The following is a 26,835-nucleotide window of genomic DNA, read 5'->3' as shown; positions in this document are numbered from 1 at the left end:
TTTTTATTATAATTATGCTTGTTGGTTTTAGCATTTTTATGCTCGCCCAATTCAGCTGTTATTTACGTTTCCATTTCTCTTGTGTTTCATGATATTTTTCATATTGTTTTCTATGCTGGCGATTTTTTTTTTCGGCGCTCGTAATGTGTCTAACGGCCTTGGCGACTTCTGATGGAGTCGTCGGACATATTTGGCGCCGAAAAAAAAAGTCGCCGAAAATCGCCAACCTGTCCCCTATATCGAAGCTGTTCCTATTATTTATACGTTGTCTCGGGGAGAATACGACACCCCGACATCAACATCTGGTGACCCGTCTACTATAAACAAAATGGATGAAGAAAAAGAAGAAACAGAAAACACGCACACAACATCAACATGCACGCCGTCGGAGCTGCACAAAGTAAGTCAAAAAATTTCCCCCTTCTGGACTGATAAACCGGAGATCTGGTTTTATCAAGTAGAGGCGCAATTTAAGATCAATGGTATCGTTTCAGATGATACAAAATTTAATCATCTGGTGTCTCAATTAGCACCAAAATATGTCGAAAACATATGGGACATTGTCAGCAGCGACAGTGCTAATAAATATGCGGAATCAAAATCGAGATTGCTGAATTTATTCAGGGAAAGTGAGACTGTTCGCATTAAACGGCTCATCACCGGAATCGAACTAGGTGACATGAAGCCTAGCCAGCTTTTGCAGAAACTGAAGTCTATGGCTACGGCCGATGTTTCGGATAATTTAATCAAAACTTTATGGCTTGAGAAATTGCCAGATCCGATTCGCAATGTGCTGATAGTGAGTGACGAAGACGTTGCTAAGTTGGCTGCAATGGCTGATCGAATATCGGATATGACTCCAAGATCCCAACCTGTGCTGTCACTAATGAAAATGTGTCGATCAAAGAACTCTTGGAAAAAATTTCATCGCTGGAGTAGCAATTATCGCAATTAAATGTGCGAGCGTTCTCGCAAACCAAATCGTTCCCGTGCTAGTTCTCGCAGCAATTCCCGATCGCGTTTCAATCCCAACGGAAAGTATTGTTATTATCATTTCCGATTCGGCGCAAGATGTCGTTCTGAGAAATGTAAAGCTCCGTGCAGTTAGGTTGAAAATCATTCAAAACAGGAAAACTCCAACCTGCAGTAGGATCTGCGGCAAGCTCTACGGCAGAAACACTGCACGATTGTCGCAAGTTTCGACTTTTCGTCAAGGACAGAAATTCGAAACTGCACTTCCTTGTCGATAGTGGGGCTGATGTAAGCATAATTCAAGCTACCACCCAAAACAAACAATCAACTGCCTACAAATTGTATGCTGCAAATGGTTCTAAAATTGAAACCTATGGTGTAAAAGTACTAACATTGGATTTAGGACTTCGGATCCTAAACATGATGTTAAACATTACATAGTGACTGAAGGCCAACCAGTTTATTCAAAAGCCAGACAACTTGACCCAAAGAGACTTTTAATTGCTAAGCAAGAATTTAAATTCATGCTCGATAACAATATAATTAGACCATCAAATTCTCAATGGGCAAGCCCTTTACATCTAGTTCAAAAACCTGACAGGACATATCATCCTTGTGGTGATTACAGGCGACTGAATTCACAAACAGTGCCTGATAGATACCCTATCCCAAGAATTGAAGATTTCCATCACATTCTAAAAGACACAAAATTTTTCGAAAATTGATTTGCTCAAAGCGTATTTTCAACTACCTATAGCAGAAGAAGATAAATGCAAAACGGCAGTTATTACACCTTTTGGGCTCTATGAATTTAACGTAATGAGTTTTGGTTTAAAAAATGCCCCAGCAACTTTTCAGAGATTCATTCACGAGGTTTTTAGAGGACTTGATTTTGTTTTTCCACATTTGGATGATGTCTTGATTGCATCAATCAACAAGGAACAACATAAACATCATATCAAACAAGTTCTCGATCGATTGAACCAATACGGTCTGCGTATCAACATCTCAAAATCGATTATCGAAGTTCCAGAAATCGAGTTTTTAGGCTATTTGATAACATCGAAAGGTTCTCGTCCATTACCATCAAAAGTCCAAGCTGTATTAGATTATAAGCTACCTGAAACGATCCATGACCTTAGGACTTTCCTAGGAATGGTGAATTTTTATCGTAAATACCTAAAAAATGCAGCAAAGGAACAAGCAATTTTACACAACTACCTCCAAGGTGCCAAGAACAAAGATAAGAGAAAAATACAATGGACTGAAGAAGCCAAAGAACAATTTCAACGATGTAAACAAGATCTAGCTATTATCTCTGCATTATTATCTTTTCCCGATTCTGAGCTACCTCTGTCCCTTTGTACAGATGCCTCGGATTTCGCGATTGGAGCAGTGGTGCAACAGTATGAAAATGATGGATGGAGACCTCTTGCATTTTATTCAAAGAAACTCAGCAATACTGAAAAGAACTATAGCGCATATGATCGTGAACTTTTAGGAATATATCTCTCCATTAAACATTTCAAGTATCTCCTCGAAGGAAGAAAGTTCACTATTTTCACAGACCAAAAGCCCCTAATATATGTGCTTCACCAGAAACCAGAAAAAGCTTCACCACGACAAATTCGACAACTTCAATATATTTCTGAATTTTCTACCGACATTCAACATGTGAGAGGACAAAATAATATCGTTGCAGATACACTGTCACGAATCAGTGAAATATCTCTCATCGATTATGAAAAAATTGCAGAAGATCAAACCCATGATGAGGAATTAAGAAATCTGCAGAAAAACAACACTGCCTTGAAATTCAAGCAACATCCACTTCCATCTGGAAAATTCTTATGGTGTGACACGTCCACAAATAACATTCGGCCATACATTCCTGAATCGCATCGAATGGGACTATTCCAACATTTCCATGGATTTTCTCACCCAGGAATTAAATCTTCAGTGAAACTGATGTCTTCGAAATTCATCTGGCGAAACATCAAGAAAGATGTACAACAATGGACGAAATCATGCTTGCCTTGCCAGAAAAACAAAGTTACTCGTCATACCAAGACTTCACAAAGATTTTGTGATGTCCATATTGATCTAATTGGTCCCTTGCCTCCTTCAAATGGACATGTTTATTGCTTGACTTGCATAGACCGTTACACGAATTGGATGGAAGTTGTTCCCTTAGAAAACATATCCGCAGAAACAGTCGCGAAAGAATTCTACAGTAATTGGATTGCACGATTTGGATGCCTGCAACGTCTGGTCACAGATCGTGGAACACAATTTTCATCAGAAACATTCAATAACTTAGCTCGAATTTGTGGAATAAAATTGCAACATACGACAGCTTACCACCCTCAAAGCAACGGAAAAATTGAACGATTACATCGGACATTGAAAGTGGCATTGGAAGCTCATAACAAGATCACTTGGACCGACAGCTTGCCTACAGTACTGCTTGATCTGAGATGTGCCGTTCCACCTGATTCCAATAATACCATTGCGCAAATGCTGTATGGACAATCCCTCAAGATTCCTGGAGAGTTTTTCGATGAACCTGAAGTGAAAACAACACCAGAGATGTTCGTCGGTAAACTTCAAGAGCAAATGGAACTGCTCGGCCCAAGAAAAGTTTTATACAACTCAAAGCCTCCAGTATTCGTACATAGAGATTTGAAAACATGTTCACAAGTTTTCTTACGAGTAGACAGGGTTCGTAAATCTCTCGAATCCTCGTACGAAGGGCCATATCCAGTGCAAAGCCGCACAGAAAAATATTTTATTATAAAAATAAAGGACAAACGAGTGACTGTATCAATAGACAGACTAAAACCAGCATATGTTCTAAATAACTATCAAACCATTCGCGATAAAACGCTGATTGTAAATGAACCAGAGAAGGCCGAACCCCAACGCTCTCGTAGTGGCCGCTTATTGAAACCCACCGTGAGGTTCAAGTTTTGAATTCAGTGAACATATATATTTATTCTAGACATATATATTTATTTTCTTGAATATTTCGCAAATAGTGTAACTTTGATACCGTATTATTTTTTGTACATATTTACCACATATTTCATGCATTATTTTCAGTATTCCCTCATGTATGTACCGTAAGTAAAATTAATGGAGGGGGAGTGGTGGAGTGGCATTGTAAAGTAGCGGCACCGTAATATTATTGAAAGAGCAGGCTTTAGCCTATATGTGAAAATGTCATGTATAATCGAGTAGAGTGATAAAAAAAATAAAAATTAGTCCACACGCTACGTTAGTCCTAGAAGAAGTTAAAAAGGAGTTTTCACATACGTATTTCTCTTCTCTATTATTTATACGTTGTTTCGGGGAGAATACGACACCCCGACATCAACAGATCTCTGGGGTTCTTCGCCGGTGACTTCAAGATATGTGAAAACCCACAAGAAGGAGGATTTGAGAACGAAGAAAAACGCACGAGAGTTGCTCGTCCCGGGCAATGTAGTGCTGAAATCAGAGTCCCCGTAATCCTTGCGATAATAAGCAAGTCTGTTAACATGGTCACCTTGAACTTCGGTGCCCCTTGAATCCACACCACGACGTTGTTCGGTTTCTTCATGACACGATAACGTCCTTCCCATGGCGTCTGAAGTTTCGGGCAAAATCCTTTCCGGCGTTTCGTATTTTAAAGCCAGACAAGTGTCTCCCTCCTTAAAGTCGTGAGACGTAGCCTACGTATAGTAGCAAACTCTCATCTTCTCTCTCGGAGCCGAGGTTAATTCCGCCCCTAGCGATGCGATGTACATCCTCGTGGTGCTTCTGGAGTTCTTCGACGTATTCTTCCGCAGGAAGAAGCAAATCGGATGATCGCCCAAACAGCAGATTGTTTGGCAGTCGAAGATCCCATCCCTTGAGCATCGACGATGGTGTGAATCCGGTGCTCTCATGGATCGCACTTACTTCGAGTCCCAATCTTGTTGGTACTTCGACACGAGAGGGGATTCAGGATGGTTTTATTAAATCTCTCCACCATCCCATCGGATTCTGGATGAAACGGAGTAGTTCGCATTTTTTCCGTTCCCAGAAGTTTGCACACCGCCGACGAAAGTTTCTTCCCTGATCGGAAGGGATCATGGAGACTCCGAATCGAGATACCCAATTCTGCACCAACACTTGTACTAGCGTCTCGGCCTGCTGATTGAAAACGCGAAATGCTTCCGGCCACTTGGTGAAACAGTCCACCATCACAAACATGTACTTGTTACCATCGTGTGATTTCAAGGGATGTTCAAGGCAATTCTCTTGAACGGTGCACCAACGTTACCGCGTTGAAGACGGGCACGAGTCCAAGGCAGTGGCGGGGGATTTGGGGGAGGAACTTGGGGGGTCTGGTCCCCACCCCGAAATGTGAGAATATGACCGATAAAAGGGAAAAAGATAGCCAAATCTATTGTTCTGTCACTTTGGTCCCCCCGAAATGAAAGTGGTCCCCCCCCCCGAACGAAATTTCTTTCTACGGGCTTGCATCAGTCCACTTCGGAGGTCATTTTTGGGGCGGCACAGGTGTCAGAGTTCTCGCACCTATTTTCCACATCGGTCCTGGACTTGTCCCAATAGAATCGCGCATGAACTTTCTGTAGCGTTCCGGTTAAGCCGTAATATCCATCAGCCGGGCTTCCGTGCAACTCTTTCAAAACTTCTTCCACACGGCCTCCGGGTATATAATGCGTTCCCATCTGGAAGTCTTTCGGGCCCCTGACTCCCAATGGCGGTAGAACATGCTGTTTCTCAACTCTAAGGACTCCCTGAGGATCCAATATCTGTTGATGGTCGGACTGAAAGAGGTGACGGCTTGCAACGCTGGTTTGTTCCCAGTGGATTCCTTCCGGTGTATGATCACTCGTATGTCGGGATCTTTCGGTTGTGCCTTTTGGGTGTTCTCGTCGGTCCAATGATCGCCACTCAAGTCCTGAGATGTTTGTTAACTGTCTACTATAGATCCGCAGGCCCGTATTTCCCTTCTGCCTTGAGGCAACGACGTCAGTTCTGTGGGCATGTTCTGATCGACAAGGAGCCAGCATCTCTACGTGATGCTGCTCTCTTACGATGCTGGATCCCTCTCGTACGGCTTCCCGGACTTCTCAATAGAACGGTTCCGATCCCGCCACCGTCCACTCCGAAATCAGCAAAAATCTGGAAGAACCCCGAGACACCGGATCAGCTCCCCGATGTCATTGGCTGATCGCCGTGAGAGAAGCCGGATAATGAAGAAGCGCGGTGCTTAGCGCCATCATGCGGGGAGCACTACACTTCCACACTGTTTTGGTCAATTACGTGCTTTCACACTGTTCAGTCCCTCATTTCCTAGGCAGAGGTGGATTTGCAGTACTACCACCCCATACAAATTTTGCTGTCCTCCTCTTGTTCTGGTCTAATCTTCTTGACCACTCATTCCTCAAAACTTGCCACCCTCGGCTACATAAAGCCAGCAAAGCCCTCATGTAAATACGCCCTCTGCATGCAAGACTCTTCTCGTTGCCTTTAATAATGCTGTTGATATGTCCCTGAATATATTTTACGGGTTTTTATTACAATTTTTGTAACTGAATTATTCTGTGTTTACAATGTTATAGAGAGCACGAAGGAAGCTATTGCGACAAACGATCGACTCCGGCTGGTCACCGGTAAAGTGTCGGTCTCATACAACACGGTTCGGACTGCGTTGACGTCATTGCACGAGAAATACGAACGTTCCAAAGAAGAGCGTAACATGTACCGACGCTATGCCATGCTCAAGACCATCGTCAAGGAAGTCATTCAGCTGGATGCTCAGTACTGGCTTCTGTTGGACGTCCCGAAGCAAGACAAACAGGAACAGGTCAATGTATACGTGTTGAGGGCCTGCGCAGTGCTCGAGAAGTCGTCGGACACGAGGCAGACGTCGACGACTGACTCCTCCAAGAGTCAAGCCGCCCAACAGGCCGAAGAAGAGGCTCGCGAGAAAGAGCGCAAGGCTCGCCTGGAAGGTGAGGGATCTAGTATTATTTTTTTAAATCAAATATACTCTCGTATAAATCATCATTCCTATTTCCTTGAGGCGGCTACACACATAACTGCAAACTTGACAAGCGTGCACACTTTCGCCACCACACGGTAGAGGCATGCTTGCACAAGCGCCAGTTTTTACATTGAAGCAATTTACGGAATATATTCACCGACAAACAATTCAGCTCAAGTGTGAGCCTATAAGCTAACGAGCAATTTGGCGACCAAGTAGATGAGCAAATGAGTGAGTGAATGAGCAAGCGAGTGAGTGAATGAGCAAGCAAGTGAGTAAATTAGTGAGTGAATAAGTAAGCGAGTGAGTGAATGAGTAAGTGAATGACCCCTAGCGAGAGAGCTTTTGTTCCACCTGGCTTTTTTTAATGACGTGATCTTGACGTATTCCCAAGGGATCAGCATGATTTGTCCAGGGAATTTGTTAGTGTTAGTAGACATCCATGTCATGGCGAATCGGGTTCAAACCTAGACCTGCACAGTCAGAGGCTCGCTCCCAAACCACTGGACTGCCAGGCGGCAACTATTTGCCGTCTTTTTAATTCCGTATCTAGCAAGTTGGACTGAACAACTCTACAGCGCTCTCGAATATTAAGTTTCCTCACCCTAACGATGACAAGTTTGCATCTCTAGTACCCTAGCTCATTTTTTCATTTCCTTACTTGCGCGGCTGCGCTCACTGACTTGTTCATTCACACACTCATCTACTCAATTGCTCACTCATTTGATCATTCACTTTTTCACTCATTTGATCATTCACTTTTTCACTCATTTGATCATTCACTTTTTCACTCATTTGATCATTCACTTTTTCACTCATTTGATCATTCACTTTTTCACTCATTTGATCATTCACTTTTTCACTCATTTGATCATTCACTTTTTCACTCATTTGATCATTCACTTTTTCACTCATTTGATCATTCACTTTTTCACTCATTTGATCATTCACTTTTTCACTCATTTGATCATTAACTTGTTCATTTGTTCACTAACTTTCTCAATCGCTCACTCAACCATTTGGTCACTCATTTGCTCACACTATTAATGACTCTCATTCACTTGCTCACTTGATTGTTCATTCACTGACTCATTTGATCACTTGCTCACTTGATTGTTCATTCACTGACTCATTTGATCACTTGCTCACTTGATTGTTCATTCACTGACTCATTTGATCACTTGCTCACTTGATTGTTCATTCACTGACTCATTTGATCACTTGCTCCCTCACTGACTCATTTGATCACTTGCTCCCTCACTAACAAGGTATCGAACGGTTTTTGGTGAATTTTCCAGCCCATGCATGGGCGTTATCAAAATTTGTACAAGTGGCTTCAAGATTGAACGATCAAAATGCTTGCGCAAAATTCTCATACAGACTCTTAAGCTTGCAGTTACGTTTGCAACCACCTTTAAAAGCAACGTACACGGAGGAAAAGACGCTTATGCTCCAAAGGAGCTCAACCTTTCTGGTGCAGTCTTCGCATGTACGGAAATGACTAATAATAGGGTCTACTTTGAGATAATTTTCTGCGGTCTCGACGCTGTACGCACACATAGTGGTGTGCATATACTTTTTTTTCGGTTTCATAGTTGAGCAGTTTCTCAATCATCGATTCGTGAATGTAACCCGCAGCCTGTGAGTCGAATAATTGCACGTTTTCGTGGGGGGAGTCTCCTTCAAGCTCACTGACCGTTGCCATGCTACAGCTGAGCAAACCATGTCTCTGCCGATCTACGGATCTACTTAAATCGAATGGCATTTTCTGATCCCAGGGATCAGGTAATGCGATATTTATTTAAAAAAAGTACAAATCTGTTTACTATAGTTTTCAGCACCATATTTTCAGCTTCCTCGTGGAGAGATTTTTACGATTCCTTTGATAACAAAAGAGGCTCTAAAATTCGACCAACCAACCAATGTAAGTCTTTCTTTGGAGACATGATGCATTATTTCGTGTGTTAATTCGGTTCTTTGAATTTGATAGAATTTTTTTTTGTAACGATTCATGTGGTTTACGATTTTTTTATGCGATTCATATCTTCACTTCGGGCGAGGTAGGCCAGGTCAATAAGATACTCACCTAAAGTACCAAAGAATGTTCAGAGGTTCCGCGAGTTCGATACCCGGTTCGTCCTGGTCATAAAACTTTCCTGACACAGGGATACAACAGAAACGGCGACATGACAGCAGTAAAAATTGCTACCACAGAGAGTCCCCCATCGAGGGGTTAGCGTGCCAACCTCTCGATGAGTATAAAAACGAGCCTGCCGTTCGGAATCGGCAATAAATTGTAGGTCCTGATCTAATTGGCCCTCGTGTGCAGAAAATGACCGTGGTGCGACAGAAATTATCAAATGATATATACTTATAATATCAATCTTCACTTCCAAATATAAAGGACAGATGGCAACACCAGCAGAACATGAAACAAGCACAAGTCTGACGACATAAAAACGTTAGGACCCCGCATGCATTCAGAACACATGTTTGAGGTAAGGGATCGATTTCTGCACGAGCAAATGGGGCATTCGCACAAATGATTCTAAAGGCCAAAATAATTAAGCAATATATAGGGTATCCCATGAATTCGTAAATAGGTTGAAAATTTATAAAAATTGAAGAAAGTGATGTATTTTTGCGAAAAATCTGTTCTCTCTCTCTCTCTCTCACGAAGGGGGATTTTTTTTTTTGATTCAGAAAAGAAATTTATTTCAAATATTTTTTGTTGATAGAGGGCATTAGGGCAGGAATGATTCGCCCTGAACCTTTCTTCAATCTCTTCTGAGCCTGAAACGTTCATAAAGCTTCAACCAGTGATTCGTGGCTGAGGTAAAACAACTTCACTAATAGTGCTTTATCCACCAATGTCAACATCACAATGAAACCCTTATATATACACTAGTGCACGGATCATGCAATGAAAGCATTCGAAATTGGTTGTTTAGTAATTTGTACGGTGTTGTGAACGATTCCTCAGCTGTTCTAGTTGGGCCCACCTGGAATCGGTTTTTCAACGAACTCAAAGTAAAGAAAAGGAAGACAAAGGCAATTTGTGCACCTACGAGAGAATTAGAACCACAACGTCGTACGCTACAAAATCAGTGCGCTAATGTATACGCGCCTTTATGTGAGCGCCAGTAACAAGAAATTGTAACAAAAATGAATTTTTTAACTATTTACGAATTTATGGGGCACTCTGTATATTCACTGGCTAACCAAACATCTTTCAGCCTTCGTTTCATTTGCTTTGTCTAGGGCCTCGTTATTCGAAAATGATTATTATGGAAAATTATCGCGAAAATTGCTAAAAAGTCGCAAAATCGTGAGAAATGAAGTGCTCTGCAAATCATATAAGATTAAAATGTATTTTTATTTTCCGTTGTATTTCACGGAAAAAAAATAATCGTCAAACATGACGGGAATATACAGGGTGGTACCTATCGACCGCACACACATGTAATTCCTCGTGAAAAACTAATATGGAGAAGTGTTTTCAGTTTTTGATTTGGCCCATAATTAATGAGTTATAACGCTTTAAACATTGATGACGTCACTTCCAAATTCACCAAAAGTACAAAAACCGTTTTTGAAACTGGATAATATTTACATAACCCTAATCATAAATCAAGAAAACCGCAAACCAGTTTTTTTCCTCTCTTTTGTGTGTGGCCTTTTTGTTTTTTACGCGATCGTAACACCCAAAAATAAAAATGTTTTTTGCTTAATATCAAAGTTGCACTTCGTCTGGGTTTACGGAAAATTTACCGCCAACAATTCACCGCCGGAAAATTCACCGACAACAATTCACCGCCATGCAATTCACCGCTAGGAAAATTCACCGACCAACAATTCACCGCCATGCTATTCACCGCTAGGAAAATTCACCGACCAACAATTCACCGCCATGCAATTCACCACTAGGAAAATTCACCGACCAACAATTCACCGCCATTCAATTCACTGCTAGGAAAATTCACCGACCAACAATTCACCGATATGCAATTCACCAACGACAGTTCGATGCGAGTCAGTTAGCGAGGGAATGAGCGATTGAGTTACTGAGTGAGTGAGTGACCCAGTGAGTGATTGACTGACCGAGTGAGTAAGTGATTCAGTGAGCGAGTGGGTTACTGATTCAATGAGCGAGTAAGTCAGTCCGTGAGTGAGTGAGCGAGCTGCTAAGTGAGTGAGCGATCTAGTGAGTGAGTGATCTATTGAGTGAGTAAGTGCCATGTCCTAAAGATATGGCGGAAAGTTTAAATAATGACTTTATGAGAAGAAATTCAGATGATACGGATTCGGGTTGCTGTATTTTTGAATTATATGACATCCATATTTATTGTGGGCATCTTTTTCTCAGCTACCTCGCTGGGCATTTTGCATGTTGTGGCCTTGTATTTGTATAAATTACAAATTGCTGTTGCCCAATACAAGATAGTATATTCAACAAAATTCCATTAACTCTGTTTTACTCAGAAACTTCTAATGAAATGTTAAAAGGGATAATAACAGAATTAAAAGATAATAAAGTAAGTGGATACGCGATGAATTAACTTCCTAAAAATGCTTAAAATCATCTCCTGTTATCACTTTGATGCTATAAAAAACATCGCTGTGATCATCAGTAACCAATGGATTTTTTTTATGCTGAACTAGCTGTTACCCGCGATTTCACGTGATGAACTTTCAAAAATCCCGCCTTAGTGCGTATCTAGTATATGTACTCTATATTTACTATATACGTATATATATACTTCCTATGCAACGGAAATTAGTGACGATTTTTTTTATTACGGGAGTCGGTGACTTTTTTTGAGTGATGGAAATCTGTTACGTTTTTGTGTTACGGAAGTCGGTTACGATTTTGGGGTCAAGTTGTCATTTAACTCTTGCATATATCTTGACCCATTTGACACATCGGGACCAAGTAATGTGCATGTACCCAGAGTTTCCCACATCCTACAGCAGGTCCCCTAAGCTGAAATAGATGGCGGGCCCCCAAACCAGCTTTTTCACGGGCCCCTCTGTGCTTAATTTATAGTGTGAAAATATCAAAAAGCGATAAGAAACGTTCCGGCCCCTGTCAGCCCTGCCCTCGTGGGGGTCATGCCGAGAGGTATGTATACGTAAAATATACATGTCACCAGTGCTCCCAACATACAGGGTCGGGGTACCCGGGGATTGCACATATACCTTCATGGGGAAGTTAAAAGGTTTCATTTCCAGGGGTCCTTGCGATAGTGGAAGCCCAAGGTATATCCAGTCTGGGACCCCATAAAATTTGCGAATTCAGTCAAGGGTAATTGCGTGGGGGGGGGGGGCGGCTGGATTTTATTCGTTGGTAAAATGAATATTTGCAGTGGCCCTCACAGGGGGATGCCCGATTGGCTTCCGAGTCAGGGGTCTCGTTTCATTTTGGGGGCACTGGATGAATCTCATTCTTTTCTGTCGTTTAACATTGTAGAATTTTCAACAGCGGAAGCCTGAGATAAATCCAGTGTCTGGGTGCCCCACTAAATATCTGCGTATTGGGTCCCCGTTACTGGATGTGGGCCCTGGATTTATTTGTTTTAAAATTGATAAAAATTAAAAATTTTCGTGGCCACTCACAGGGGGTATGTCCGACAAGCCTTCAGGTCGGGGCCCCATGGGAAAAGTTGACAGGTTTCATTTCGGGTGTCCCTGGATGAATCTCATTGATTTTTGTTGTTTAACATTGTAAAATTTGCAACACATCGGTAGCCCGAGATAAACCCAGTCAGGGCCCCCACTACAATTCAACGAATTGGAGTTTGGGGACCCCCATGGGGAAGTTTTCTGGGGTTACTTGATGAATCACATTTGTTTTTTGTTGCTTTATTATTATAAAATTCGCTTCTTCTGTAAGCTAGTGCTTTCACGTGTTCCTTTCCATAGCATGCTGATGAAGTGAAACGAAATAAACAAGATATGTTATGAAGAGAAGGGGGGGGGGGGTTGGCCGCCAAAGGTGGTAGGGGGGCAGAGCCCCCTAGTACTGTATATAAAATACCATGTCCTGACCGATTCATCATCGCCGAGCCAAAACCGCTGAAGCTGTAAATATCAAATTTTGTGAATAGTTTTTTTCACGACGTAAAGACTCACTACTCACTAAGAAATGGTTTTTCCATATTCGACAACCTAAGGGCGTCATAAGAGGGGAGAGGGGGGGGGGGGTCAACGTTGAAATCATGCCGAGCCGAAACAGCTGAAGCTATAAATATGACATTAGATCAATATTGTAATATAGACTCATTGAGAAGGGATTTTTCCAAATTCAACCCCCTAAGTGGGGTTTCAAAAGTTATATGGAGCAATCAGCACTGAGCCGAAGTCGCTTAAGCCATAAAGTTAGTATTATATTTTATAACGTACATACACACTAAGACAGGATTTCTGAAAGTTCATCACCCATGGGGGTTATGAGGTGAGAGTAATTTTGAGATTGCAAAAACACACGAGTGCGAAGCCGCGGATAACAACTGGTAATAAAATATAATGCTTACTAAATTTTATATTTATGGCTTCAGGGATTTCGGCTCAGTGATGATTACTCCATATAACCTTTGAACCCCCCCCCCCTCTTTATTAGGGGGGATTGAATTTTGACATTTGACTTACAGTCTTAGACTTAAAACGAACATTCGATTATGTTGATTTAAATATTCTAACAAATAAAACACTTCTCAGCAGGCAAATGAGGTAATGTACTATATTGGTTTAAAACATATTACTACAATAGGAAACAAGCTGCCATAATAAATGGTAAAATCAGCACATTTGAAATATAATGAAAAGAGTCCCACAAGGATCGGCCCTTGCGTCATAATTATTTCTAGTTTATATTAATGATTTATGTAAAATTAAGTAGAACGGTAAAATAATTTCATTCGCAGATGACCCAAGCCTATATGTTGAAGACGGGGGTGGATTTAGAGCTCGCTATTGGTAGGGGTGATTTTAAAAACCTTTAAAAATCTAGTCTAAGCTTCGGTGACCACATGTCCTGCATTTTGTCTCGTATTTTCCGTGACAGTCCGGTTTTTCTGTTTTTTCTTCTCCATCCAGACTTTTTGAAAAATGTCACGGTTTTACTCGTTTATAGTCGAAGTTTTCTTGAATTTGTTGTTTAATTTTTTGTTGCAATATTACCATATAGAAGTTCCGAAAATTTCATAAAATATCGCATTTCGTTTGAGGGGAAATCTAAGGAGAACACCTACATCCAGCAGTGGATTGAAATTGGTTGTTGATGATGCCACACCTATTAAAACCAGTATTTTAAATACAGTTAAACTCGGTTATAACGACATCGAAGATTTTGCGGGATTTCGGTGTTATAACCGAGTCTGGCTGTATTGCTTTCACTTTTAGAATATTGTTCTAGAGCTCTTTTAGTTATTTTCTAACATTTACCGGTGATTATGTATGATCCCCACTTCATATTAGTTCACTACGACGCAGTTCGTTTTGTAGAGGCCATATAATTATGTCCTACTACTGATGTTGGAAAACAAATTAATGAAATAAAGTGAATATAAAGATAAGTTTAATTTTCTCAATCAGCAAAACTGGTAAAAGAAAGCCATAGACTCATATTGTTTAAAGTTATATGCGTGAGTTCAAAAATCGTATGAAATTATCTCGTTTTAAACATCCAATTCTTGGACATAAGGTGGACATAAGTGGACTCTTGGGTGACAAATAAAATTTTCGAAAACTGAAACTCACGGAACCACAGCTTCAAAAAACGATATAAAAAATGGCATTCTTTTTGGGCAATGTTAGAGGAGTATTTTAGAAGGATAATTTTCACACAGTTTTCATTACATACATATTTAATTGGTAATTTTCAATCAAAACCTACAACATTTAATTAGTAATATCTGACATAATTTTCATACAAAACATACAGTATTTATTTAACAATTTTCGACATGATTTTCTTCCTTACATATTTATAATTAAAGGGTTCCAATCTACTAATCTAGAAAAACAGATAACACGCAAATGTAAGTAAAAACTGGAGAAAAATATTCATTTCTCACAAATATTGATATCATAATTAAAATGATACATTATGAGCTATACCTCTCAAATAGCCTTTAATGTCACATCCTTGATGATACTTATCAACTAAATTCTTTAATCTCTGCGCAGAGTCCCGGTATTTCTTTCTCCTAATCAATGTGATGGTTTTGTCCACTTACAATTTGCTCCATCCGAACTTCATTCAAACTCTGTTCTCTTTTTATGGCACCAATGAACTTCCATATATCTGGGTGGTGAGCAGATAATTGCTGTTGGAACGCTCGATGCCATCCTTCTATAGAATTGTTGGTATTAGGGAAATCGTTATGCGTTCCTTGAAAGCAGTTCCAAATGTCAATGTCAAAGCGCGACGACCACCACGACGAAGAGGACGCCCGATCCAAGTGTCTTCAAATCTACACTTCATCATAAATACGTTTTCGGAACAATTGGATTTTTTAATCATTTGTGACACTACTAGGTTAAAAAAATTAACTAACTAACCAATTCACTCACTCCCTCACTCACTTACTGACCATTCACTCCCTCACTCACTTACTGACCATTCACTCCCTCACTCACTTACTGACCATTCACTCACTCCCTCACTCACTAACCAATTTACTCGCTCGCTCAATCACTGACTCGATCAACCACTTACTAACTCGGTCACTCAGTCACTACTGGGTCACTCACTCACCCGCTCAATCACTTACTCAGTCGGTCACTCAATCACTTACTTACTCGGTCACTCAGTCACTCACTGGGCCACTCACTCAGTCGGTCACTCAATCACTTACTTACTCGGTCACTCAATCACTTACTTACTCGGTCACTCAATCACTTACTTACTCGGTCACTCAGTCACTTACTTACGCGGTCACTCAGTCACTCACTTGGTCACTCGGTCACTCACTCACTTACTTACTCGGTCACTCACTCACTTACTTACTCGGTCACTCACTCACTTACTTACTCGGTCACTCACTCACTCACTGGGTCACTCAATCACTGACTCGGTCACTGGATCAATCACTCGGTCACTCAATCACTTACTCACTCGGTCGCTCAATCACTGACTCGGTCACTCAGTCACTCACTGGGTCACTCACTCACTCAGTAACTCAATCGCTCACTCCCTCGCATTGAACTGTTGTCGGTGAATTGCTAGTCGGTGAATTTTCCTAGCGGTGAATTTTCCTAGTGGTGAATTGCATGGCGGTGAATTGTCGGTCGGTGAATTTTCCTAGTGGTGAATTGCATGGCGGTAAATTGTTGGTCGGTGAATTTTCCTAGCGGTGAATTTTCCGGCGGTGAATTGTTGTCGGTGAATTGCTGGCGGTGAATTTTCCGGACACGCTTCGTCTGTGATCATTTGGTTTGTCTCGTTCAAATGAATAAAATATCGCTAACAATTTTAAGATCAGATTCTTTTTCATAGTTCCAACTTCGAAGTTTCCGAAGATTTACATATTGCATCCATGCAGTGTCGTCTCAACGACAAGAAGAGCCTCATAAAAACGAGATATAGTTGAAATTTTTGAGGAGCATACAGGTAAATTTGCGTGGTAGGGCCTCTCTGGCCCTCCACGTGGATGGGGCTGATAGGGCTCTAGCCCTGGGGCCCGGAAAAATTATCATAATTTTTTTTCATGCTATGAATCAATTCACTATGTGAAAGATCCCAGTTTAGGCGTCCTTCCCTAGATATGTGGGCCATGGTAGCGCACGGCTTTTGATTGTAATTCTGCCACACAATAAACTCGATCGACACAATGAGGTTGTTGAATGAAATCGATCAATGACAAACTTATCTCACGATGAAATTTAACAAATACAGTTTAAATTTTTTACGACCTCTCATTTACGTTATGAGTGTGTATAACACACAATACTCGAAACCACATTTAGAAAAACAAACAGTAAAGAGGTGGCTTCCATTCTGAAAATTTGGGGGGGGGGAAGGACATGATTTTTCGGGGTGAAAATTAAGAAACGAAATTATAAGAACATTTCAAAGGGGCGGCAAAATTAGTGATGCCTAATACGGCGAGAGCCTGGAGTCTGTTTCTGCTAAGAGGGGCCCAGGGCGACCACCCTCTTGTAAATACGGCCCTGAATAAAATTTCATCTGAAGAAATGACGAAGTCTGAGCGAATCATGCAGGCCGGAATAAATTTTTCAAAAAATTTTAAAAATATTTCTTGTATAAAAAGGTAACGTAAATTTAGTGGCATTTCATCGCGATAAAAATCAACTGCAGTCACATGAAAATTAAAAATCTTTACGGTGAAGGCGAACAAACTACCACATTTTGGCAAAAAAGTGCTGATTTTTTAGAAAACAATTTTTCGAATAGATGTCTTTTGGTTAACGATTTACAAATCTGGTGATAAATTTGGCAGTATGGTGGGGCGAATGTAACACGTAATACAGAGCCGTAACTAGAGGGGGCAACTGCCCCGGGCGGAAAAATTTAGTGGGGGGGGGCAGTTTAAGATGGAAACAAAGAACACCATTAGAGAGTTATCGAATTTTAATGTTGTAGGGGCGGCAAAAATCATAGTTACGGCCCTGCGTAATGTAAAACGTAATACAAGGTTAGCATCACTCTACACTACACGAAGAGGAAAGAGGGCCAATCGAGAAAGAAAATAGCTGATCTTGGCTTTTCTATCGAGATTGAATATTTCAGTTCAATTTCAAAAAAGCCTGCAACCTCTGCTGTGGCAGAATTTTATTTGCGTCGGTTGCTTGGCTCATAACAGACCGTTACAAAAATGACACGTCACAAAAATTCAAAGCGTTATAACTCATTACATATTCGTTTGACCCAAAAAACGGAAAACTTTTACCCATATTAATTTTTCACATGGAATCACGTGTGTAATTATTGGGCGGTCGATAGTTAGCACCCTGTATATGTATGTACGGTATAAATTTAGAAGTCATGAAAATAATCTAAGCCGTTGAAAGTTAAATTCCTTAAGTTAATCCTTGGTTGAAGAGCAAAAAACTCCAATAAGTTTGGTTGAAAATTCGAGAAAAATAGGGACGTTTTTTAGTCAGAATGACGTCACTCTCAGGCATACGTAAATACACTCATGTCCATAAATTAAGGATAATTCAGAATCACACGGAAATCGAAATCTAAAGTAAAAATTTCACCTGTAGAATTATCACACACATCTGCAAGAATGATATGCAAATTTTAGGAAGCCACCAGATGATACCGATAGTACGTCACAATGACGAGAGTGTAAGAGGGGGTACATAAGGAATGGTGGCAAAGAAGTGAAATTGTTCGCAAGAGTTCTGTAAGCGTTCAGTGCCATAAGCGAATAGTTCTGACACAGAGGACGCATGTGGATGATTTTTTACGTGGTAGAATTATCGGCCGCGTGGAATGCAGATGGACGTATCCTAGGAACTTGGAATTGCCCAAAGTGTCATCTCTAAGCTTTGGCAACGATTCCAAGATAACGAAAATGTCAGTAGACGTTACAGTACAAGTCGCCCCCGAGTTACAACGCCGAATAAAGACCGGTATTTTGCAGTAACTGCCAACATAAGCAGACGGAGCACAGCATCCGACCTGTCTCGTCAGCTATCTGCAGCCACGGGTACCACAGTTTCAAGGCAAAACGTGTACAGACGTTTGGGAGATATTGGTCTATATGTTCGCAGGCCTGTCAGATGTGTTCCGCTCACGGCAACTCACTGTCGGCAGCGATTAGCCTGGAGTGGAGAACATGCAATGTGGACATCGTTACAGTGGGATCACACAGTTGTGTGATGTATTAACCATCATACCAACCATGTAATAGTAAGTTTTTGTAAAGGAGATATTTTTTACAATTGCTCCAGGGAGCAAAAATCGTAGTTTTTATGAATGGTATCATACAGGGTGATCAACGAATAAGCCCTTATTTCAAAATTAAATATCTCTACAACAAAGATCAATAGAATTATGCGGTAAACGGTACGTTTATTAGCAAAATTGTAAGAATGTTGTACAGAAATTTCGAAAATTTCGTTTTTTTTTTAATTTTTTAAAATTTAAAAACAAAACTGGAAATTTTGGGGTTCCGAAAATCCTCATTTGTGTGAAGAGAAACCACTGCATTCGCCTAAAGTTACTGCATAGGCTGCGGTATGCGCCAGAGGCATTATCGGCCCCTTCTTCTTGCGAGAAACGATTACTACTGAACGTTACGTTACAATTTTGGAACAATTTGTCAGCACACATGGCGCGTACCGCAGCCCATGCAGTAACTTTAGGCGAATGCAGTGGTTTCTCTTCACACAAATGAGGATTTTCGGAACCCCAAAATCTCCAGTTTTTTTTTTTTTTAATTTTAAAAAATTTAAAAAAAAACTAAATTTTCAAAATTTCTGTACAACATTCTTACAGTTTTGCTAATAAACGTACCGTTTACCGCATAATTCTATTGATCTTTGTTGTAGAGATATTTAATTTTGAAATAAGGGCTTATTCGCTGATCACCCTGTACATACACCATCGTTTTTGTTCTTTATCTTTTGTTTAATAAATGGGCTTTATGAATAAAAAACGTTTGTTTTGTTTCTGAACCATTATTTGCCGGAGCTGGCATTATCCTTAATTTATGGACATGAGTGTACATTATGGACGCATACGACAATTTCTGGCACACACCAGTTCGTTTGAAGCAGTGCTTCCCAAACCTTTTTGGATTCAGGGCAGCCTCTGCTTGTGCGTCTGTAATCTAGTGGTATGTGATTGCCATTGTACGGTCGAGTGGGCATCATGATGGACTCGTATCGCGATGATCCCAGTTTGAACCCTACTAGCGGCACAGTGGTGGTTTACTGTGAAGCGAGTTTTTTTTCTCTCTCGTTTTTACGATTTCGAGGTACAAATGCTAACCGACCTTTCGTTTGAAAAACCTTCCCGCAGACAGCAAGCAGGCTTTCATCGTGGTATTTGCATAACACGGAAATTCAGGCATCTGCCAGTTTTGCTTCTAATATGGAAAACAAATGGCAAAACTTTTGGAACACAAACTACGCATAACTATGGCATCATGATCATCATCTATAGACACGTCATGGTCACGCATAATATAAGAAAGAACTTTAAAGCAAGCACCAATTTGGTGGAAAAAAAGAGAAATGTCTTGGAAGTTACATGCACGATTGAGTAGAAGTAGTGTAGATACATGTGATACGTGCTTACGATAAGAGTGTAACGTGATAAAAGCGATTAAATGGAAGCATGAAGATTTCTCTGTACTTTCATATCTTGGAATAATTTTAGAGAGAGAGAAAAAATAAATTTTTCCCTTTTTATTTTATTCTCCTATCATTTTTTATATTTTAATCTAAATTTTTTCCAACTACTTGTTAGGGTGACTTCCCAGTTGTTTTTGGTGTTTGCATTTATATAAGTACAAAATGGAATTTACATTGTTTTTAAATTAATTAAAAAATTAAAATACATTAATCAATTTAATTTGAAAAAAACATCAACTGAAAACGAAATAAATTTGATTTTTTTTTTAATTAGGAAATTTAAAGTTCTTTTCACTAATGCATAATTTTAAGTTTGCGCCTTAAACACGAACAAAAAATGATCTCTTTCCGAATTTCTTTCCCCCACGGACCAAAACCTGGCTACGCCACTGGCAGTGGCTCATAGAGTTTTCAAGTGTTGCTTGGTTAAGCAGTTAAAAGTCGAAGTGAAATTTTTTTCATATGGTTGATTTTTATTTTACTGCACTGTGCACGCCAATTCCGATTATATCGGCAAAGAGCGACTTACTACAGGTAGAATTCGGTCGGGGAGAGAGAAGTACTTCCCATCTTTAAAAAAATACTTCTAGACCAGAGTTCTTGACCTTGTTTCTATGCTGCAACCCCCCCCCCCCTTCGGGACGATGCGTTTTCTAACTGTAAAATTTAGTTTTCTGTAATTACATTAATTATCCATGAATTAATTTTTATAAATTTTTTAAAATATTCTCAATTTCCCTTTTTAGCCTACGGTTGATGGTTTTAAATTATTTTCCTTTAACATTTTTCGAAATTTGGGAGTAAAAGACCCAATGAGTTGTTGTTCTTTTAAATTCAATTCTTCTCATTTTAATTTTCCTTAAAATCAGTCAATATATTACAATTTCTTTCCATCTCGCACCCCAATAATGCTTTGTCGTACCCCGGTTGAGAACCACTGTTCGAGACTGCACTTTCTCCCAACGTATTTCACCATCCCATGATTCGAATTTCACACATCGGATTACGTACTTCTAAGAACATTAAGAATTACTTATACCAAACTTCTTTAGAAAATTTATGTCAACATGAATTTTTATAACTGACCAACTGTTTTTCTTTTGGTTTCGTTTCTCACAGCATCTACGACCGAGCAGATCGAAGAAGAGAACACTCTGCTCATAAACGACTTGTACCGCCTCCTTAAAAAATACGCCAATCTCCGGCAAGTTGTCCACACTTTGCATTTGTCGTACAGGTCATCGAGGATGTACCCGATCTTCCCGAGGTACAACATGCTGAAAGACATGATCAAGTCCGTTCTAAGGGATCCCAGCTATATGGAAGTGTGCCACGAAGAAATGTAAGGGAAAAAGAGCGAGAAGGTACGCGGGCGTCATCTCACAATGGAAAATATTAATGGAACATAAAATCGTTTTAACATCCTTTCCCCCAAATTTTCTAATTGTTTTCTTCCACGTGGTAAAACAGCTCATAGAGCAGTGGCATCATATCATCATTAGCTTCCAGTTGAAGGCGTTGACCGATCCGGTGCTAAAGAAATTAATCATTTCTTTTCAGACTCCCTCTAATAGGATTTGCTTTGAAATCGTTTCATATTGTCAATGTTTTATGCGAACTGGTGCATTTTCTTAACCTTTTGTGCAAGCATTAAATAAGAAACCCACCAACGGTTGGTTACGTGCCCGCTGTATGCGCCAATTCTTGTTAAAAGCTAGCAACCAAAACAATCGAAAGATCAGGGAAACCTGATTTTTTTTTCAATCAAAAATTGTTATGCATTTGCAACCATAAATAAATTTGCACGTTTATACATTACCATATACGCGCCATTATTATAACCAAGATATATATTTAACAGATTTTCACCTATTTGGCGCAATTCGACTACGAAAATCATGTTAAATTTTATTGAATGGTTTAAACATCCTCCATGAAATCAACGGTAGTTGTTATATCCAGTGTTAAACATCCAGACAAAACACCCCACATCCTTAAGTGGGATCCCCCCCCCCCCATGGCTTACACCTTTACAAACCCCATACGTTATTTTTTTAGTGAATTTACGGTATAAAAATTGAAAATATAATGCCATCGATCCCGGGTACCCCCCAGCCTACATCTCGTGGGGTTTTTGCACTCAGATGATTATAAATCTTATCGGGAGAGTGGGGGGGGGGATCGAAACTAAGAAAACAGTTTCATCAGTAACTCATATTATAATCAAATTTTCAGTAATAATTTTTTAAGCTTGAATTTATCAATGAACAATCATCAAATCATTGAAAAAACCATGAAAATCATTTTTCCCTAAGACGTCAAATGTATTTTACACATACATATTAAGGTGATGCGAACCGCGGGAATCCATGACAAAAATTCTAAGGAAAAAATCCTCACACTATTTCTATTATCACAGCTCCAGCGCACGACGTTTATTCAGGAGTTATCAAAAATAATAATTTTCATATCCTGAAAAATTCGGTCCATGGCGAGTGGAGGGCCCGACGAACAACAAGCGAGAACAATTGAATGCGTCCTCCGGTCATAACATTGTTCGCCTCGATATGCTAAAACCCTTTTTTTTTTATGTTGAATAAAATTTCAAAAGCAACATCCAGAATGAGAGAAAAAGAAAAAAAAAGCTTCCTTTTTTTTGAAACATGATTTATCACGTCAATCGGGATCAAACTGGATATGCGAAAACAAAGTCTAGATAAACGGATATTTTATGTATGTTCAAAATCCACAGGGTGTGTCAAAAGTTCGTTAAACTACAAAAATTAATTAAAAAGGAACAGTTGATGATGAAAAAAATTTTGTTTTGCGTGAATCAAGGGATCAGAGAAAGATAGGTTTTATTTTTTAATTCCACAAGTCAATTATTGACGACACTAACGTGCAATATATGAAGCCTATTATGCATATCAGGCTACCGGCATCGAATGCGTGTGCATCCATCCCATTCATCAACGCGGCCGAATTTTCATAAATCTGCGGACCAATTTTTTCCGGCTCTTGGGAGGGTTGATCACTTCCCCTCTGGGCCCGCGCTTGTGGCTGAGTTTAGTTTTGCTGCCCAGTGAATAAAATTATTTTGTCGTCAATTCCTGGTACTTGTTCGTTTAACAAAGAGTGGGAGCAGCATTTCTTTAGGGCTCGGGGCGTACAAGCTCATATCTTGTCATGATCCAAGAGACCAATCCTCAATGAGTTTGTCCGCTACTAGGGACATAAACTGATATTCAAGTTATTCTTTCGCAAATACAAAAAGAGCAGCCATATCAGAAATTAGAAGAAAGCAAGCGTAGCCAAATCATGCGTGAAGGCTAAAAATCCTAATGGCGTGAAGCGTTTCAGCCAATCCTGTTTACTTTATACCATTACTGTGTTCGCATATATTTTTTGTTGTTGTACCAAAGTATTTGAGTTTTTCCTGAGCGTCATCGAAATCGATTGAAAAAAGGAACTTTTTGTCCTTCGAGACAGTGGAAAATACAATTATACAGGCTTTTATTTTTTTTCATATCACTAAGATAAAACACTGGGTGCCTTATTGCACTTCTTTACTTTTTGCTTCGGGACCAGTCGAATCGAAAATAAATTAGCGTCGAAGCTCATCCATGCGATTCAAATTTACGACACTCATAATTATATGTATGCAAAAATATATACATGAGAACAAAGGACGTTCCGTCATTTCAGGCGGTTTATTCTACGAGTACGGAATATAATAAACCCCGGAATATACTTATTTAGATTGCACTCCCCCCCCCCCTTTCCTCAAGGGATTCCCTCGCAGTATCTTAATCATAATTTTTCTGAAGAAAGTAACCGGATCGTGTTTGAGCTGAATTTGATTAAAAATGTTATTTTCTTCTAATCTTAAGCATTCTGCGTTGCATTTGTGTTTAATGCGTACAACGGATTCCCTCTTGTGTCCAGCTAATACTTTTTTTTTAAACTTCAACTTGAAGCGGGAGATTTGTCCTATAGTTATTGTTTCGAACCTTTGCGCGGGAAAATCCCCCAAAAGACCTTACGTCGAATAAGTAGCGAAAATATTGTGGTTTCAGCACAAATTGAATCGGTGGAAGCTTGAAAGATTCAACGACGAAAATTAATTTAAATCTGAAAAAAAAAATTAGCATCATTGTTCTATCCACCTGGTGTGTTTTCTTCCTCGATTTTTCTCCATCTGAATGTCTTAATTCCGTGTCGAAGAGCGAATTTCAAGTTGAATTGTTCTCTTCATGGGAAAAGAGGTTCCATCAATTAATTCTGTAACTTACCGTTGTTATATCTGTGCTTGCCACTATTGATGTGTTTCTCGTTGTGCTGAATGTCTGACATGGTTATTGCCATCTGTGTGTGAAGTGCTATTGTTCAGTGTGTGTTGATATTATTGATTCAAATTGCAAATAAATCCGATGTGAAAAAGGAGTATAATACATATTATCCTTTATATCCCCCCCCCCATAAATTTCACGATTTATGTGGCAGATTTATGTAAACTGCTTCGGATATTTATGGAAGGTTAATGTGCGTAAAAGCTTCCCCCCCCCCCTTCCAAGTTTATATAATATTGCGATACTGTCGAATTTTGCTTACTAAATACAATGGAATCCCAATCGAATCGATTACCTGGAGTTCGTGTTGACACGAGTTGCGTTCGGACGCGAAAGAATTTCTGAAGCTTCTAACAGGAAAACTGACGTTACAAAAGACACTTGCATAATAGTCTCTTCCCACGAAGAATATTTTTTAATAGCTTGTCGGGAAAAAAGGAAACACTGCCATTGAGATCTTAAGCTTTTATAGAAGGAGGATTTTTTTTAATTTTAGATTTCTTTTATAAACGAGAAACATTTACTAAATGTGACCAAGCATATCCCGCTATCTCCCACCCTTTGGTTCAATTCCATCATCAACGCATAGCTTAATTCACAGCACCAATCATCAGATGCCAAAGCTCGTTGTTTTGCTTAAAACTGCTTCGCTCGCAAATGATTTTCGATCGTAACCGATCGGGACGTGAATGTGATGCTGTTGGTCGGCGATATCTGTAAAAAAGATGGAAACAAAAACAGCCGTCGGGTATGATCACTCAATTATTATAAAGTGTTATATCATATGCAGTGTATATCAAGGTCTGCTCACTTCTTCAATTTCATAAAACTCATTGAAAGTATTTTGGCCATCGCCAACTGGTCGGCATTGTGTTCACGCGCTCGTTATCGCAATCTAAGCAGGTACAAACTAAAATATATGGGAGAAAAAACTAAAAGCTTCGCAATAGGAAAGCACAAGGAGCCAGGAAACATAGAGGAATGGCAAATTTAGCAATATAACTGATTCCATGTTTAAAAAGAACTAAAAACATAGCTCTTCATTTAGGCGTATGAGCAGATAGGACGCAATTGAGGTAAAGGAGACATAAAAGAAATGAGCAAAAGAAGAAAATAACCAAAAGCACACCTAGTAATTTGCACTAAGGATGTACAAGTATTTTTAGAAGAGTTTAGCCCGTTTGCGAAAGAAAGTAAGAAGATGGGGGAACAAAATTATTTTGAGCTTTACAATTTTTTTCAAACAAGCAGCAATTTTGTTTTTTCTTCAACGTTTTGCAAACAACGTGTGCAGATATATACATATATATATATATCGATTTGAAAAAAACAAAAAACCAGTAAGCAGATCAACAAGCGCTCATTTGCAGGAGTCAAACATTTTATTGAAGTTTTTAATATATACAACACACATATATATTATATATATATACGAATTTTAACTCTCTGTGTGCAACGTGTGACATAAATGTTTTCGCTTGAGAAAAAATATTCGCCAGTCAATGTGTTGCTGTAATGTAAATTGCTTCTATATATATAAAACCGCAGATTCTTAAAAGATTTTCCAGAACGTGCCAGTTCTCGTCAATACACAATTTCGTCCAAGGTAAAAAAAGCGGTAAAAAAAATATTTTTGCCATGATATATCTAAATTTTTTTGCTCGGAAAAAAAAAAATTGTGTATTTTTGTGCTGGTCAAAATGCGATAAGTGATCGAGTTCTAATTATTATTCTTTGTTGCTGCATCAGCTATATTTCCTTGAATCCACCAAAAAAAAAAAAAATAATCAAAAAGGAGGAAAAAGCAGCATCTCTTGAAAGACTACGAACAAAGGAACCAGAACCGAAAATTCTTCGGAATCCGCGGATATTACACATCATCCATTTCCTTGAGTTAGTAGATGAAATTACCGAAGTGAGAATTGCATTTTTTTTCTCTTTGTTTCGATTGTTAGTGAAAATGGGATGTGTGAACTCGATATTATAGGGAAATTTTACCCCCCCCCTTTTTTTTTGTCTTTTGGAACTCGTCATAGAATGAATTGTTCATAAACGAATACAATCTTTCTTCAAGCTGAATGGTTCCTCACCTCATCACTTGAATAAGAAACCACATTCTCAAACGCGTTAAAATTCCACGAA

The 26,835-nt window shown here is 39.5% G+C and overlaps 1 protein-coding gene across 1 annotated transcript in view; it reads left to right on the top strand.

Annotated features, from left to right (window-relative positions):
• LOC149081130 (uncharacterized) overlaps positions 1–22,971 on the top strand; it is a 90,727-nt gene extending 67,756 nt beyond the window's left edge. The window contains exons 3-4 of the mRNA XM_089237924.1: positions 6,588–6,980; positions 21,464–22,971. Coding sequence (XP_089094050.1) covers positions 6,588–6,980; positions 21,464–21,690 — 620 coding nt within the window. The 3' untranslated portion in view covers positions 21,691–22,971. The remainder of the gene's footprint in view (positions 1–6,587; positions 6,981–21,463) is intronic.
• Positions 22,972–26,835: the final 3,864 nt, after the last annotated feature.

The sequence above is a fragment of the Pholcus phalangioides genome, unplaced genomic scaffold, assembly GCF_987345545.1.
Source record: "Pholcus phalangioides strain wild (caught in Gottingen) unplaced genomic scaffold, Ppha-v1.0 ptg000010l_1, whole genome shotgun sequence".
Classification (NCBI taxonomy): Eukaryota; Metazoa; Arthropoda; class Arachnida; order Araneae; family Pholcidae; genus Pholcus; species Pholcus phalangioides.
This window is presented reverse-complemented; position numbering and strand designations above follow the sequence as displayed.